A 14,719-nucleotide genomic window follows, 5' to 3' on the forward strand; every position below is an offset into this window, starting at 1 on the left:
CCCCAGAGCGCATCTCCTACTCTGCCTCCTATACCCCACCTCCCACAGATGTTTGCAGAAAGAACAGGATGCCCTCAAAGGGCTTGACCACAGGCAGTGGTCCCCAGAGCTCAGAGGCTCCAGCTACTGGAATGCAGAGAACCAGAAAGTCCCTGCTCCTCTGCCTGGAAAAGAAGGCAGCCCTCCCCCAAGGGGTGGGAAGACTGTGGACCGTGGAGACAAACTTAGGCCTCTGGAAGACCTGCCCTACTCCCTCTGGCCCAACGTGAAGACGGATCCCAACGGTGTGAATGGTGGGTGTGGCTGCCATGTATGTGCATAGACTATGCACTGGGTGCCCTGCACAGCACTTCTAAGTCCTATCAATACACTGTCCTCCCCAGCTCCCCTGGGCAGGGGGTGGTCGGTGAGCCCTACCTCTCAAAAGAGGAAGAGAGGCACAGAGTGACAAGGCCCCAGACACCGTCCACCCCTGATGACCAACAGCCGTTTGTACACCAGGGTAGCCTGGGCAACCCTTTGGGGAACTCTAGGCTTCTCTAGCTGTATAGCTGCACTGGGCCATGACTCTGGGATTCTAGGGGGCTCCACACTCCAGTCCTGGATCTGTGGGTGCATGGATCTCCTGCTTCACATGGCAGCAACAGACACCATGTTCAGATCCCTCTAACTCTAGGGCCAGGCCCCAAGCTGGCTCTCTCATGGCAGCACGACTTGGAAATAGCAAAAACATAAATAAAACAGAAATGCACAACTGGGGACAGATGTGTTATTGGATAAACATTTTTCAGGCACTAAAACTCATGTTTTAGAAGCATATACACCTCCTATAATTGCAAGTACTCCCGCAATAATATTGAGTAAAATGCAGAAACACCCATGGAAAAGCAGCAGAGAAAGAAGCAGCAAAATGTTAAGACTACCTCCAGATTCCCTTCAGTTTCTCCTGCACACAAAGCAGGACTGGCTACATAAATTGCAGGGCCACTCCAAAATGAAAATGCGGGGCCCCCTGTCCAAAAATTATTAAGCATTTCAAGTCAGCAACAACAGAGCATCAAACCAGGGCTCTTTTGAACTCGGGGCCCCGAGTGATTGCACAGACCAAACCCCTGTGAAGTCAGTTCTGACACCATCCAGCTTTTGCTCCAGGGCTGTTGCACATGCTGTTCCTTCTCACTGTTCCTTGCCCTTCCTCCCTGTTAATCCTCAAGTCTCAGCCTGAATGGTGCCTCCTGGGAAGGACCGTCTCTAACCTTCCACCCTACCCCATCTGAATCTCTCCTTTATGCCCTTCCTTACTCTGATCCAAATTTGAATTGGTTTTATTCATTTGTGTGCCTGCTGGCCTCCTATTGACCCCACCTCAACTTGCACATGTGCTCTAAAAACGGCAGGGGGAGTGGGGTGGGGAATAGGCCAGTGTCACTTACTGCTTTTATTCTCTGCACCCAGCACATAACAGGCATGTGGTCATTGCTTGTAGATACATGGAACTTAATATATTCCATATTTTTCAGATTTGCCAAGATGAACTTTTTTTTAAAGATTTGTTTATTTGAGAGAGACAGAGAGAGTGTATGCTGGGGGCGGCACAGAGGGAGAGAGAGAATCTCAAGCAGACTCCACAGTGAGCGCAGAGCCCAAGGTGGGGCTCAATCCCACAACCCTGAGATCATTACCTGAGTCAAACCCAAGAGCTGGGTGCTCAACTGAGCCCCCCTGGCACCCCTGAGCTTTTTTGTTCTAAACCCATGCTCGAGTTCTGGTAACACTCCCTCCCCTCTGCCCCTAGGTCCCCAGGGAAGTCCCTGGCCCAGGGGCAGCTGCTTCCTGACGTCTCTCACCAGCACCTCACTGGCCACTCAGGCTCCACCCAGCTGCGCTGGGCCCTGGGCATCCCAGAGACGGCTGTATCCTGGACATGCATCATGTCCAGAAGAGCACACTCTGAACCTGACACTTGGAAATGAAGAGCTTCAGACACTGTCCCGGACCAGGGGGTGGCATGTCATTAAAAAATAATCATACAAAAAGTCCTGGAAGCGGCAAGTGCTGAGAATTAGGGAGGAGAACAAAGAGGCTGACATATACCTGAAGCAAAGAGAAACACCTGTGTTCAGGAAGGGACCTCCACTGAACTCCCTGTGCCTGAAGTTTTCTCCCATTGAGCATGTGCTTGCAAGCTGAATTTCCATGGGGCAGGTTAGTGGGGCACAAAGGCCCCACGGAAAGCGGATGCAAGGACAGAAATGAATCCCAAGTGTGCAGCAGCGTGCACTCGAGGGATGGAGAGGCAGGAAAGGAGACCGTATCTCCCTCTGGGTGCAGGATCGCAGGGTACCTCCTGGCTCCCTGGCCACTCCCACACCACCCTAATGTCACTCTTACACTCCACACAGTTTTCACGTGGCAGTTGGCAACAGTGAGCATCTGGGCTACAACCACAGTGTGCTGGCGGCCCACTGCAAGCTGGCCCGATGGACCAGAACGCAAGTCCGGAGCCCGGAGCCTGGGAACGTGCCCAGCGGGCAGCAGTACCCAGATCCAACCCCAGTCCCAGCTGCTGGGCTGCCCCCTCTCCGCAGCTCCCCTGCTGCCCCCGCATCCCGGGGCCAGGCAGGCCCCCAGCCAGCGCTCCCTGTCTCACCTGCCTTGCACGTCTTGCCGTTGTCCTGAAGCTGCACACCAGTGGGGCAGGCACACGTGTAGAAAGGCTCCCTCGGGGACAGCAGGCACAGGTGGGAGCAGCCACCATTGTCCTCCGCACACCGTGTGTGGACTGGGGAAGACAGGGAAGACTGAGGAAAGGTTCTAGAACAGGGCCCTCGACCCTACTCGACCCTACTCCCACCCCCATGCACCACTCCCGCTGGGGGCATCCTCCCTGCTCCTCCCCCAACCCTCTATGATAAGAAACTCTTGTCTTCTCCCAAGCCCTCAGACAACACCTCCTCTGTGAAGGCCACCCTCAGCTTTCCCTGCCACGATCTCAGGACCTGCCCATGCGGTATGGATCAGGGGCTCCTGGAGCAGAGGTCTGTCTTGTCTTTGTGACATGCTTGGACCCCACCGGATATGCACCAATGCTTTGGTGGCCACACCTGGACACTCTCGGTGCTGAAAACAACCCTTTTCATTCTCTCAAGACTGTCCACAACTAGCACGCAACTGAACTGAATACTGCCGGCATTTCACTCTGCCCAGGGCAGGCTGGGGTGTGGTACCCCAAAATGCAAAGTAGGAACCGCCCCACCCCCGACAACTGGAGGAGACTTGTAGGGTGGTGCCTCTCCTGTCCCTAAAGCCGCCTTCCACTTGTGGGCTGCCCCAAGTGTGGATCCATTTAAGGACCATGATGTTCTCACCAGAAAATGATTCCAAAGAGCCCTACCTTCCCTTTGGCATTGACAACAGTTGCCCCCTTTGGGTCTCCACTCTTGAGTTCAAAGCTGGAACCTTCTACATAAACCCAGGGCCCCCACTCTGCTATCCACCTGTCACAGGAGCCCTGAGCCCATGTGTTTCAAGCTTCTCACCAACAAAGACCCCAGCCACCACCCTATGGGGATCCCAGGCTGAGTCTCAACTTAAAGCCTTATTGATTGTTCGTCAATAATTCTGTAACTTGTCGGCCTTGAAAACAAAGCAACCTTCCTTGGGGAGTCCCTCTGCCACCTCCGAAGAGAGGACAGCGGGGGGCAGGGGGCACATGAAGCAGCCCTCACACCAGCTCTGCAGAGAGTTCCCCTGGTTGCCCCCGAACCTGGCCCTGCACTCTGCAAACACCTCCCTCCCCTCTACCAGCACCTCCTCTTCTCCTCCACTGCTCTGAGGCCAGCACCCCAAGACTAAGGGCTTCAGCTGAGGGAAGAGGCCAGCCACCCTCTCCCCAGCCCCCCACTTACAGTAAGGCTGCCGCTCTGGGCTGAGTACTTGAATATCCATGGGTGAATAGAGAGCGCTAAGGATCTCCTTCCTCTTCTCTCCAGTCCTCTTGTTACAGGCGTGGATGGAGCGGGTCTGCCAGTCTGTCCAGTACAGAGTGTCCCCAGAGAGTGTCAGGGCAAAGGGGTGCGTCAGGCTGCCCTCGACCACCTTCTGCCTGCAGGTGAGGGAGGAGACGGATGAGCCATCAGCAGATTCCCCACAGCCCCGCACGCCCCCAGCTTTGAACACCCTCCGCACCGGCCACGGTGGACCCATTCACATCACATAGGATAACCGTGGGGCAGGCATCCCAGGAATTGGCCCATGTGTGCAGGGCAGCTCCCAGACTCAGCCAGCCTCCTGCTGTCCCTCACGGTGACATGGGCCTCCCCTCCCCACCTGTTTCTACAAAAGTAGCTGGCGGCAGAGTGCCCCACAGGGAAACAAGGGGGGAGCCGCAGCTGATGACAGCGAGCTGGTGACAAGCATGCCTGCTCAGCCCTGATGTTTCCACAACGTAGTACAAATTGGACCAAATGTGCCTGCTCATTCCTGTAATGCCAATAACTTACAGTATCAGAGTAAATTGAAATTGCTTATCAGTGCCAGAAAAAGCAACTCTTTCATGTGTTTATAACGCCCAGCGAACAACTTTTTTTAACAGGATTATGGACGCTGGTAATAGACTCATAATTTTACACCTGGTAGCATGTGTGATTATCTGGTTTAATGACCCTCCCCCGACTACAGGCTCCCGGGGCGGGGCGGGGTGGTGGCCTGCAGGGGGCTGGTCACCACCACCTCCCCAGCGTGTGTAACTTTTAAAATAAGCTCATTGAGGTGACATTCACATAACACAAAATCAACCATTTTGTTAAGTGAGCAATACGGTGCCATGAAGCACATTTACAGTTCTTTACCACCACTCCCTCCATCTACCTCCCAGACATTCCCACAGCTCCTCAGGAGAACCCAGAGCCCACTCGCCTGTTCCTCCTCCCATCCCCTCCACCTCAGCCCCCAGAGGCCACCAGCCTACTGTCTGTCTCCATGGATCTGCATGTTCTGGACATTCCTATAAACGGAGTCCTTCTGTGTCACCCACGTTGTAGGCATGCCAGTGCAGCTTTCCTTTTTATGGCTGAACAATATTCCGCGGCACAGACGGACCATGCTTGGTTTATCTATTCATCTGCGATAGACACCAGGGCTGCTTCCACCTCTGGGCTACAGTGGGCACTGCTGCTACGGACATATGCGCACATGTATTTATTCTGATACCAATTCTCACTTCCTTCGGGCATCTCTCCCCAGAATGGAACTGCTGCATTGTACGGTCACTCAACGTTGACATTCTGAGGAACCACCCAACTGTCTTTCATGATGTCCTTTTTTAACCAAAGAAGCCAGAGGCCCATCATATCTCAGGCTGTTCCCCCCAAGCCCTGCCTCAGCCAGAGGCACCACAGGAAGCTGGTGCAGGCCTCAGCTCCTCTCACCCACCCTCACCCCTCCTCTCAGGTGCTGGCCCAACCATGCCCACCCCACCTCCTGTTGGGTCCAGGAACTTCCTGAGCACAGCCTTTATTGAGTGCTTACTGTATCCAGGCACCATGCAATGAGTTTGATGTCTGTTGTTGCATCAAACCCTGTGAATACCCCTAGAAAGTATAATTGCCACCCCCAATTCACATGTGAGGTCCTGAGGCTCAGAGCAGTGAAGTGACCCAGCCATGGTCACAGCTGAGAGGGGACCAAGCAGGTCCATCTGGCTGCAGTGCTTGCCCTCTTTACCAGCAGATTATGCTTCTACTGGAATGGCCCTACACACATCCATAAAGAGTGTTAGCGACCTGCAGAGCCAGAAGAATCTGGTGCTGAGGAGGACAGAAGAAGGGCTGAGGGAACCCTGGAGTCATAGTGCCTGGCTTCCTATCTTGACTCTGACTAGCCTTGGGGGGGTTCACATGCCTCTCTGTGCAATATCATAATACGGGATTATAACTACTAGCACATTAGGGTTGGTGTGAGCATGAAACGAACTGATAAATATCCTGGCAAACACCAAGCGGTATGGAAGGGTTAGCCACCATCACCACATCACCATGTCATTGCTATCTTCACCACTATCACCACCACCACCATCATTGTCACCACCATTAGTATCATTATCATCACCACCACCATCATTACATCACTATCACCAGCATCACCATAATCATCACCGTCATCATCATGTCTTAAATGCCACCACCATCCTTCCTGTCTTGTCACAATCCCTCTGCCAGGGACCCTCAGCCTGCAGCCTTTCTGGCCTCACACACTCCCTTCACAATGGCCAGGGTCATTCAACTTCCCAAGAATCACAGCTCTTCAGGCTGCCACACTTTCCAGGTCTCCATCCAGGCCCCAGGCCAGTCTGTGCTCACAGAAACAATGGGATAGAATGTTTCTAACCAGCTAGGCATGGTCCGCAGAGATCAAGGAGGAGCTGAGGCCTCCTGCCAACCACCATGAGATTGATCTTGGTCAAGCCTTCAGATGACCAAGCCAAGAGCTTGCTTATAACCACAGGGCACACTCTGAGCTAAACCAGCAAAGCCACTCTTAATTCTTGATACCCCTTTCTTGCAAAAAACCCTGTTTGTTGATTTAGGTGGCCACATTTGCGGGTATTTTGTTACACAGCAATAGCTAACTAATACACAGGCCTGGATAAAATGTGGCAAACTTGCTAACATCCTCACATCTTATGGAGTTGTCATCTACCTGTGTGGAGAGATCCAGCTAAGTGTTCCCAACACCATGTGACTGCAGCCCGTGGCACCAGCACCCACATATGCCGTGCCTGGTTCAGGAGCTCCACCATGCAGGAACAGGGTCTGTCCTTCCAGGAGGATCCCCAAGACCTGGCACAGAGCTAACAGGCAGCCTTTGGTCAATAAATAAAAAATAAATGAACACCTCCGCATGGGAGGGACATTGCTACATCTATAGGGTAATGAGGCAGGGGCTGTCAAGCTAAGCTGACCAGAAAGTTCTAAAAGCAATTACCTAATAAGTAAAAAATCCTTTATATTTCATTCACTTAATTCATTTTACTGAGAAACTACTATGTATAAGGTCCTCTCACAAGACTGGGGGATGCAATGAACACCAAAACCAACCCTGCTCCTGCCCTCAGGATGCGTACTTGGCACAGGGATGAAGGGGGTACACAGCCAAATAGCTCACAACCCCGTCAGACCCCCTGGGCTTTAGGTCTGCAATCCCTTATCTGGAATTCTGAAATCCAAAAAGCTCTGAAAATTTCAAGAGTTCTATTACTCATTTGGTGGCAAAACCTGTGTGTGACATGGGGCTGTTTATCGTCTTCCAACCCCACTTAGAATGAACATTCTGTAGTTTTTTTGTGAATGCATTCCCACAGTGGATGGCAGATCTTGCCTGGGTGTGGTATTAGACATGCCCTGGGCACTCTCTGTTTGAAGTTCTGAAAAGCCCAGACCTGGCCAAGGCCCTGGCGGTGGCTGGGGAGCAGAGTAAGAGGTGGGGGCCCACTTACCGGAAGGAGCCGTCCAGGTTGGCGCGGTGGATGAAGCTGAGCTTGGCATCGGCCCAGTAGAGCTTCTGCTCCTCCAGATCGATGGTCAGTCCGTTGGGCCAGTAGATGTCCGAGTCCACGATGATTTTTCGGGTGCTGCCGTCCATCCCTGCCCTTTCAATTCGAGGTGTCTCTCCCCAGTCTGTCCAGTACATGTATCTAACAAGGAGGCAGAGCACAAGCAGACAAGGCTAGCTCAGATCTGCTTTCGTCCTCATTTTCTATCCACACGAATGTAAACATGTAACATAGAAACAGTGAATTCATCCTAAAATCTCACCCACTAGAGAGAACCAGTGCTTAGGGGCTAGGCTATTATTGCTTCCAATTTTTTTTTTTAAGATTTTATTTATCCATCTGAGAGAGAGAGAGAGAGAGAGAGAGAGAGAGCAAGGGGAGTGGCAGGCAGAGGGAGAGGGAGAGGGAGAAGCAGGCTCCCCACTGAGCAGGGACCCCGATGTGGGGCTCGATCCCAAGACCCTGGGATCATGACCTGAGTTGAAGTCAGACGCTTCACCAACTGAGCCACCCAAGTGCTCCTCTAATTTGTGTTCTAAGCAGTTAGTAACATATTAATTTTTAAACAATATTGGGGGGCAGCCCAGGTTGCTCAGCGGTTTAGCGCCGCTGCCTTCAGCCCAGGGTGTGATCCTGGAGACCTGGGATCGAGTCCTGGAGACCTGGGATCGAGTCCCACATCAGGCTCCCCGCATGGAGCCTGCTTCTCCCTCTGCCTGTGTCTCTGCTTCTCTCTCTCTCTCTGTCTCTCTCTCTCTGTCTCTCATGAATAAATAAATAAAATCTAAAAAAAAAAAAAAAGGTTGAGTAATCAAAATACACTGTTCCCATGTGTCCTCAGTTAGCAATATACTAATAGATATCCTCCTTGTTCTCTTAATGTACTATAAATTATTTACACAACTCCACATTGGGCGTTTGAGTTGTTTCTGATTTTTTGCTACTACAAAAATGCTGTAAGTGAACTGCTAAAGCCAATTAAAAACATGTAGAATGGAATATTATTCAGCAGTCTAAAAAAATGAGCCACTAAGCCATGGAAAGTCATGGAGGAATCGTAAATGTATATTACCAAGACAAGCCAATCTGAAAAGGCTATATACTGTGTGAATCCAACCACAGGACATCTCAGAAAAGACACAACTACAGAACAGAAAGATGAGGGGCTGCCAGAGGTGGAGGAGGGAAGGACAAACAGGTGGGGCAGAGAGGATTTTCGACACTGGTGGACACATGATGTTAAATCATGGTCAAAACCACAGACTGTTCATAGGTATACGGGCAATTTCTATACCTTCCCCTCAGTTTTGTAGTGAACCTAAAACTGCTTAAAAATATAAAGTCTATTAAAAAAATAAAACCCACATGGGTGGCGTTGTGCCCTGCAATAGTAATAGCATTTTTGCCTGGGTGGGTTTGTGGGTGATTTGGCTCTGTTTATCCACATCCTCCAGCTTTCAATAAGGGGCAGGTGCTTCACATCCATTGAGAAGCCACCCTACCTCCTTAAAGTCTTCCTTATGTGATGTCCCATCACATAAGCAGACATAATATGCAGTGACACCAGGCAGCCGGGGTGACAGGCCAAAAGCTCACCAGCACCCAGAGAACACATCTAGTTCTCCAGGTGGGGTGACCACCCAGCGTGCTCCTCAAAGCCAGGCATGGGTCTTGGTGACAGCTTAGAGGAACCACACCAGCCTGGAGGACACATGACCCTCAGGTTCCAGTCGGACGTGGATAAGCCACAGGACACAAGTGGCAGACCTATTTTATTTGCTCTGCCCAGTGTCTCTCGGCAGATAAGTAGGACAGTGTCCCTTTGAGAAGCCCTGCTGCCACGTGTGGTCTATGAAGCTCTCCTTCTGAGGTAGGTGTGGGTGGGTCCTGGTCAATCAGCAAATCCCATAACCCTGGGCCAGGCTTTGTTTTAAAAGCAGGCAGCTCGTCCATGCTGGGCCAACAGGAGTTAGGCTGGAACCCTGACCCAGGAAGGCAGGGAGCTCCCGGGCCCCATCTGTGCCATCATGAAAGGGCCTGCTGGGATGGTAAATCCAGATGGGGAGAGCCTGTGGCCCGTCCCTTCTCAGGCATCCTAGTTCCAGGGCCCATGGACTCTCTCTCCCCTTCAAGCTTCTTCCCTCCCACCAAGCAAGTCCCCTCCCACTGCTCTCGGCTCTACCTCTTCCCAGATTTCATCCGTTTTCAGCAAACCCTGAGCTACTGCTGTGCGCCAGAGGTCAGCACACTCATCAGGGGTGTGGGGAGAACAAACTCCACCTGGCCTTTCATGGGTCCTTGTCCAGTGGGACCCCGGCGGCCACAGGAGGTGTGGGTGCCTGAGTGACCAGCTGCATTTGTGAGGCTGTGCAGCCTTCCCAGAGGGGTGTCATTTCCAAGCCAGTGCCATTACTATCTGCTGGAGGAGCTGTGACAAGGTCACTGAGAATGAGCCTGCAGGGGCTTGGTTCAAAAAGCACCCTCTGCCCCATGTGGCAGCAAGCTTACTGTCACCAAGCTCCCCTGCTCTCCATGCCCAATGGGGACAGAGAGAAGAAGGCACACCTCACACGGAACAACTGTCCCAGAAGCCTCTCCTGCACTCTCTCCTCTGCATCTAGCGAGTACTCAGCAGATGAAGGGGAAGCAGGAATTACTATTCCCACTGGACAGATGGAAAAACTGAGTCTACAAAACTGAGGCTGACCTGCACCAGCGGTTCTGGGAGCACCGTGTGGTTCTCTGAGTAAGACCAGAGCCCAGCCATCATATGACTCACCCCCGTGCCAGCAGGCCCGGGGCGTTGGTGCACTTTTCCTGGCAGCCCCGGGCTGGCAGGTGCTGTCAGCCAGCTCGGCAAAGGCTCCCGCCAGCCTGCTGTAGCCGCCTTTCTTCCCAACGCTTTCCCTGCCCCCAGCAGCCCAGACAGGGCCCAGCCTTCCCACCACCCGCCAAGAAGATATCAGGAGAATAAATCTCAGAGCGATCCACTCATGACCTCCCTGAATGCTCCACTGCAGCCAACGAGAAAGGCCGGAAAATGTGAAGGCTCGGGACCTCCGTGAGGAGCATAATTCAAATTCCTTCCCCCGGGTTTCATAACAGAGGCCCGCTGGTTTCCTTAAATGGGGAATTTGCGAGCCACTCCATTACCAGAGACCAGTTGGCGTGGATGTACTTTTGCAAAATCTTGAACACTGCCCCAGGCCTGGCCAAATTCCACGGGGGAAAATCAACTTCCGAAGGAAAGCACGGCTGCCTGGTCTCTCTGCAGAGGCTGGCTGCGTTCGTGGTGGGTCGCGGTTGTGTGTTATTTTAGGGAAGGACCATTTTGCATTTTAAAGAAGGGGTTGGGTTTCAGCCTGGCTTTAACTTGAGACCCAGGAGCCACTGCAGCCCCTCTTGGGCTGATGCCAGCTGGGCCTCCCCTGCACCCCTGGCCCTGTCCCCGGCACCAGGTACTCAGGGCCAGAAGGTCTCCCTGAGTGCCTGCTCTGCCCCCCACGTGGGCACGTGGCACTGGGGAGGGGGTGTCCACCCTCTACCCTACCTGGACGTTTGCACTTTACTACCTATGCTGTGGAAACCATATCAAGCCTAGTGTCAGGACCAGGGCCCTCCTGGCTGTGGGCTCTTGGTGGCGTGGACACTGAGATGGACTGAGAATCTACCCTCCTGAGGTCCGGGTCCCCTCATCTGATGTGGGAAAGGCTCCCACGGGACCGGGAAGGGGCGCTACTGCTCTTGCAACCTCATGCTTGTGGCCAGGAGAGAGCACAAGATCCACTGTCTCTATTCTTTAGGACAGTGGTCCTGTCCCCGGGACTCAGCCCCAATCTGTATTCAGCAAGAGTAGTGGTGCTGCCCATGGCATCTGGGTACTGGCTGGAGTCTTCCCCTCCTGGGCAGCATGGTGCCTCTAACCTTTTACCCAGGGGAAGTGTGGGGGAGAGGCTAGGGCCTCAGAATGCCCTACTCAGGGCATCAATACCAAAGTCAACTTCACCCCAGGGGCCAGGCTGTGGGAGAGAATTCAGAGGCAAGATCAGAAAGGATTTCAAACATTTAATAAGAAAAGCCAAAGCCAGAGACTGAGCGACTCGCAGAGATGGCACAGGCAAGGCCAGCCTGGACGTGAACATGGAGAAGACCCAACCAAGCACCAAGCACCTCTCTACCAAGTGCCAGGCATCTCCCCATTAAGTACCTCCATTCCAAGCACCAAGCACCTCCCCACCAAGCAACTCTCCACCAAGTACCCCCCTACCAAGCACCTTTCCACCAAGTACTGAGCACCTCCCCACCAAGTGCTGAGCACCTCCCAACCAGGCACCAAGTACCTCCCAACCAAGACAGTGAGAGGTCATAAGGAAGAAAAGAGAGAACTCTGTGCACAGACAAGGAGACTGTATCTGGGGTGGTGAGGCAGGGGCATTTTTAGTGTAACAACTACTAATATTTATTGAAACCACTAATTGTTCTTGGTGTTTTCTGCATGACATGACATGGTCACACCCTGTACAGATGGGGACACTGAGGCACAGAACAGCAAGTCACCCCTGCTTCATATCTTTCTAACCTGCATGCAAAGAACCAGCAAACCCACATGACTCTGACTTCAAAACATCCCAAATCTGGCCACTGCTCACCCATAGCCCACTAGCTTCCTGATCCAAGCCTCCACCTTCTATCAGATCACAATGACAGCTTGATAGCTGCTAATGAGAGCCCTTCCCACCTCAAAGTCCAACCTCACTCTAACAGCCAGAGGGACTCCTTTACATGAGTTGGAAGAGCAACCCCTCCACTCTAAACAGGACCTGCCCCTCCCCTACTTTGTGTCCTTCCCTCTCCCCCTCACTCCACTACAGCCCCTCCAACAGGCCGGGCCTCCTCCTACCCCAGGGCCTTTGCACTGGCAGCTCTCACTGCCTGGATATGTATCCCTGGGATGGCCATGTGGCTCTCACTCTCATCTGCTTCAGGTCTCTGCTCAAATGTCACCAACAGATGTTCCTAGTCTCCTGACCTACAACAGGAAGCCCCTTGCCTCATTTTCTTTGTCCTCAGGCCCTGCACTATTCTCCTCTGTGGCATACATCTCTCCTGAGCATACAACATTTATGGTCTTCTCCCCCTGGTGCATCATAAGGGCCTCCAGGCAGCACCCCTCAGCCTCTCCCATCACTGACAATATTCCCTCTTAGCCAGGGAGACTCAGCCCATGCCAGCTGCCACCTCCTGCAAGTCCTGGAGCCACACAGCAGTATGGGAGAGGTCTGAAATGGGGAACATCCTGGAAGGGCAGCCTGGCCCTGAGCAGCTCAGCCTGCTCAGAAGGGGGGCAGGAGGTGCCTAAGGGAAGTCACTGTTTGGGCTGGCCCCTCAGGATGCTGGGCTGGGCTGCTCCTCTCGTGGTGGAGGCATCAGGCTTGTCTGGCCTGACTTCAGTGAGTCAGACACCAGGGCCATAAATCCCAGACCATCCCATACCTCGCGTGTGTGCACATGGTGGACAGCAGAGCCAGCAAGGTACGTTTTCTAAGTCAACCGAGCACCCCCAACCTAAGGAGGTTTACTCGGCCACCACAGCACCCCTTCCACCAACCTGTTCCCTGAGTTACCCAAATGCCAGCCCCAGCAGGACAGGTCTGCACTTCCCAGCCCCTGTTCCACCCACCCTGGGGCAGGCTGACAGGGCAGAGGAGACACGAGCAAGTGGGTGGCATCAGGACCAGAACCCGGGGGTCTTATTGTGTTTCCGTTCCAGATGTCAGGGAGCCATCCACCTCTGACAACTGAATCAGCAGAGAACTGGACACACATCAGTGGGTCAGCTGCTGATAGCAGGTAGGCACCTGCTGCCCAGGTAAGAGTGTGTCACTCCCAGGCTGTGGGAAGAGGGGACTGAGGGTGGAGGGGTCACTGAGCAAAAGCTCCCACTCAGAAAAATCTAGAATGAGCCTGGCCAAGCTAGGCAGTGACACTCAGCCACCTCCCCATGATCTCTCCCTCCCGGCCTTCAAATCCAAGGATGTTCTTAGCTTCACTGCCACTCACACAATCCCACCTGGAACTCACCGCTGGGCCCTGAGCCTTCGTGGGTCACTGTGAGCTCAGCCAGACCAGGGAACAGAGGGGAGCAGAGGGCTTCCGGAGAGCTCAGAGAAACAATCCCCTAACAAGTTCCTCATATCAAGGGAAAATTATTCTCAACAAGTTCTGAAAGGTAAACTCGTAAGATTGTCAGGTTTTCTCTGAAAAAGTTGCTCGGGCCCAAGCAAATTTAAGAAGGAAACCCCGACCCCCCCTCACCCCCACCAAGAAGGAAGGCAGCTGGGTTTACCCGTGAGCGGGGTCCAAGGCGATGGCCCGTGGCTGGTCAAGGTCCTGCCAGAAGAGGACCTTCCGGGACGTCCCATTGAGGTTGGCCACCTCGATGCGATTGGTCTCTGAGTCCGTCCAGTACAGCTTCTTGCCAACCCAGTCACAGGCCAGGCCATCAGGTGACACCAAGCCAGAGATGACCACATTCTGCACAGCAACCCCCGTCTGGTTCAGGTAGGTCTGTTTGATGGCCTCCTCACTCACATCCGTCCAGTACACGGCTCCCTTGGAGAACTGGAAATCCACGGCCGCCGCATCCTCCAGGCCGCTGACCACGATGGTGGACTCCAGCTTGACTCCGCCAGCGTCCACCAGCCGCACATCCCGGCGGTTGGCAAACAGCAGGAGTGGTGAGGCTGCAGGGGGTGGAAGCGAACCATGAGGACCACTCACTGAGCCAGAGCCTGCACACCCTGGCACAGGGGGCCGTGGGCACTCCACACCCCCAGGCCCTCTGCTCCTTCCTCCCACTCCCCTGGGCACAGGCTGGAAGGTGCCCAGGCAGGCCCAGGCCAGGCCATCTCAAAAGCTCCTCTAAAGCAGCAAACATTAGCTCCCCTAATTCCTGGGATCATGGAGTACCCCGTGCAGCACCCCAAGCCTAGGTGACTCTGCCTGCCATGCCCACACCACATGGCACCCCTGGGGGCTGCAGAGAGGTAAGTCACATCATCCTGATGCCAGAGAAGGGGACGGGAGGGCACAGTCTCGGCTGGGCCACAGTCTCAGGATTCCCTTACAATTCCCCAACCCGCTGTCCTAGCTCAGGCCTCTTCCTGG

General features: G+C 53.6%; 1 protein-coding gene across 2 annotated transcripts in view; it reads right to left on the reverse strand.

Moving 5' to 3' along the window:
- The window catches only part of LRP5 (LDL receptor related protein 5), a 108,973-nt gene that overhangs the window by 64,876 nt on the left and 29,378 nt on the right, over positions 1 to 14,719 (reverse strand). For both annotated transcript variants that reach the window (XM_041773934.1, XM_041773933.1), the window contains exons 2-5: positions 13,899 to 14,295; positions 7,496 to 7,693; positions 3,909 to 4,105; positions 2,651 to 2,782 (exon numbers count right to left, since the gene is read on the reverse strand). In XM_041773934.1, coding sequence (XP_041629868.1) covers positions 2,651 to 2,782; positions 3,909 to 4,105; positions 7,496 to 7,693; positions 13,899 to 14,295 — 924 coding nt within the window. The remainder of the gene's footprint in view (positions 1 to 2,650; positions 2,783 to 3,908; positions 4,106 to 7,495; positions 7,694 to 13,898; positions 14,296 to 14,719) is intronic.

The sequence above is a fragment of the Vulpes lagopus genome, chromosome 11 (genome assembly GCF_018345385.1).
Source record: "Vulpes lagopus strain Blue_001 chromosome 11, ASM1834538v1, whole genome shotgun sequence".
NCBI lineage: Eukaryota > Metazoa > Chordata > Mammalia > Carnivora > Canidae > Vulpes > Vulpes lagopus.